Source organism: Arachis ipaensis, chromosome B09, assembly GCF_000816755.2.
Source record: "Arachis ipaensis cultivar K30076 chromosome B09, Araip1.1, whole genome shotgun sequence".
Taxonomy (NCBI): domain Eukaryota; kingdom Viridiplantae; phylum Streptophyta; class Magnoliopsida; order Fabales; family Fabaceae; genus Arachis; species Arachis ipaensis.
Window position 1 is genome coordinate 143,871,785 of NC_029793.2, and position 1,351 is coordinate 143,873,135.

Consider the following 1,351-nt stretch of genomic DNA (forward strand, 5'->3'; position numbering starts at 1 on the left):
ATCAAAAAAAAAAAAAAAAAAAAAAATACTTAACAAATTAGATAACAAAAGTGAAATAGAAAAGTAGGTTAGCGAGAGAAGAAGAATAATAGGGATGAAATGAAAGAAGGGACCTTGGCAAGTAACTGAATCATGGAGATCCTGGAATAAGGAACCAGAGCTTCAAGGACGGTATTTGAAGCACCTGGAACTGATAGCAGCCAGCCGAGAAGCTGAGAAGCTCCGCCAGCGAGGTAAAGGACGGTTTGGTACGGACAAGAATGAATGGCTTCAACTGCACCTCGCACTCGCACGCAAACTTCCGTCATTTTCTCCAGCGGCATCGACCTTCAATTCATCGCAACTATCATCTGTCGTTTTTGTCATTTTATTCTCAAAACGACGACGTCCTCCGTTTGCATTGTTGAGAGGTTGACTCTCTCGTCGGGAAACCCATCCAGTTAATTTCATGTTGACTTGACCCTTCCAAATTTTTTTTGGTGACTAAACAAGGAAAGAAACAAGGCAAAAACTATTCTAAATCCGAGCGGATGATTCGTTGGAGATCAACACTAGGCTCAGACCAAATAACATGATTAGAGTTACTCTTGGCACCATATTTAGCCATCCAATCCGCAGCTCTATTTGCTTCTCGGGACACCCATTCAACGTGAACAAGCCAAGGACGAAATAAAAGCTCCTGAATCTTGTGAACCAAATCTGTTACTTCAGATGGATACCCACTTGTAAGCTCATGCATGATGGGCAGAATGTCAAGGCAATCTGTTTCACATATAATATCCTTCAAACCGCAATCCCAAGCTAAAACCAGCCCCCTCCAAGCAGCAAATAATTCACATCTGATTATAGACCAAGGGGGAATGCTTCCAGAGCAGCCCGAGATCCAATCTCCCTTAGAATCTCTAATAATACACCCAAATCCCGCTAAATTTGAATCCATATACAAACTTGCATCACAATTAACTTTAAAACTATTGCCTACCGGTGGTTCCCAACACAGGCAATTTCGGAGAGACCTAAAGGCATTGCTTCGATTCCTGTAAACCTGTAAGTCCTTGGCGGTAATTCTGGCCAAGGCAACAACCTTATGGTCTGTCCAAGGGTTGTCAGTGTTGAATATGTCATTGCACCTATGTCTCCATACCCACCAAAGCCCTGCACCAAAGGACGCCTCATTGTTAGCCAAGGCCTTCCGAAACCACTCTTCAAGAGCAGTACCAGCCGTCGAGTCCAGGATACTAGGATCCAACATATACCAGATTGCCTTTGATCGTTCACAGTCTTTAAGGCAATGCTCCATAGTCTCCTGCGCCTTGTTACATCTCTTACACATATCTGAAGAAGCTAAATG

At 43.2% G+C, this 1,351-nt stretch overlaps 1 protein-coding gene across 1 annotated transcript in view; it reads right to left on the bottom strand.

Moving 5' to 3' along the window:
* Window positions 1–452, bottom strand: part of LOC107617804 — a gene marked incomplete in the record, with an annotated part of 3,060 nt that extends 2,608 nt beyond the window's left edge. The window contains 1 exon segment of the mRNA XM_016319674.2: window positions 114–452. Within this exon segment, the coding sequence (XP_016175160.1) occupies window positions 114–323 (210 nt within the window).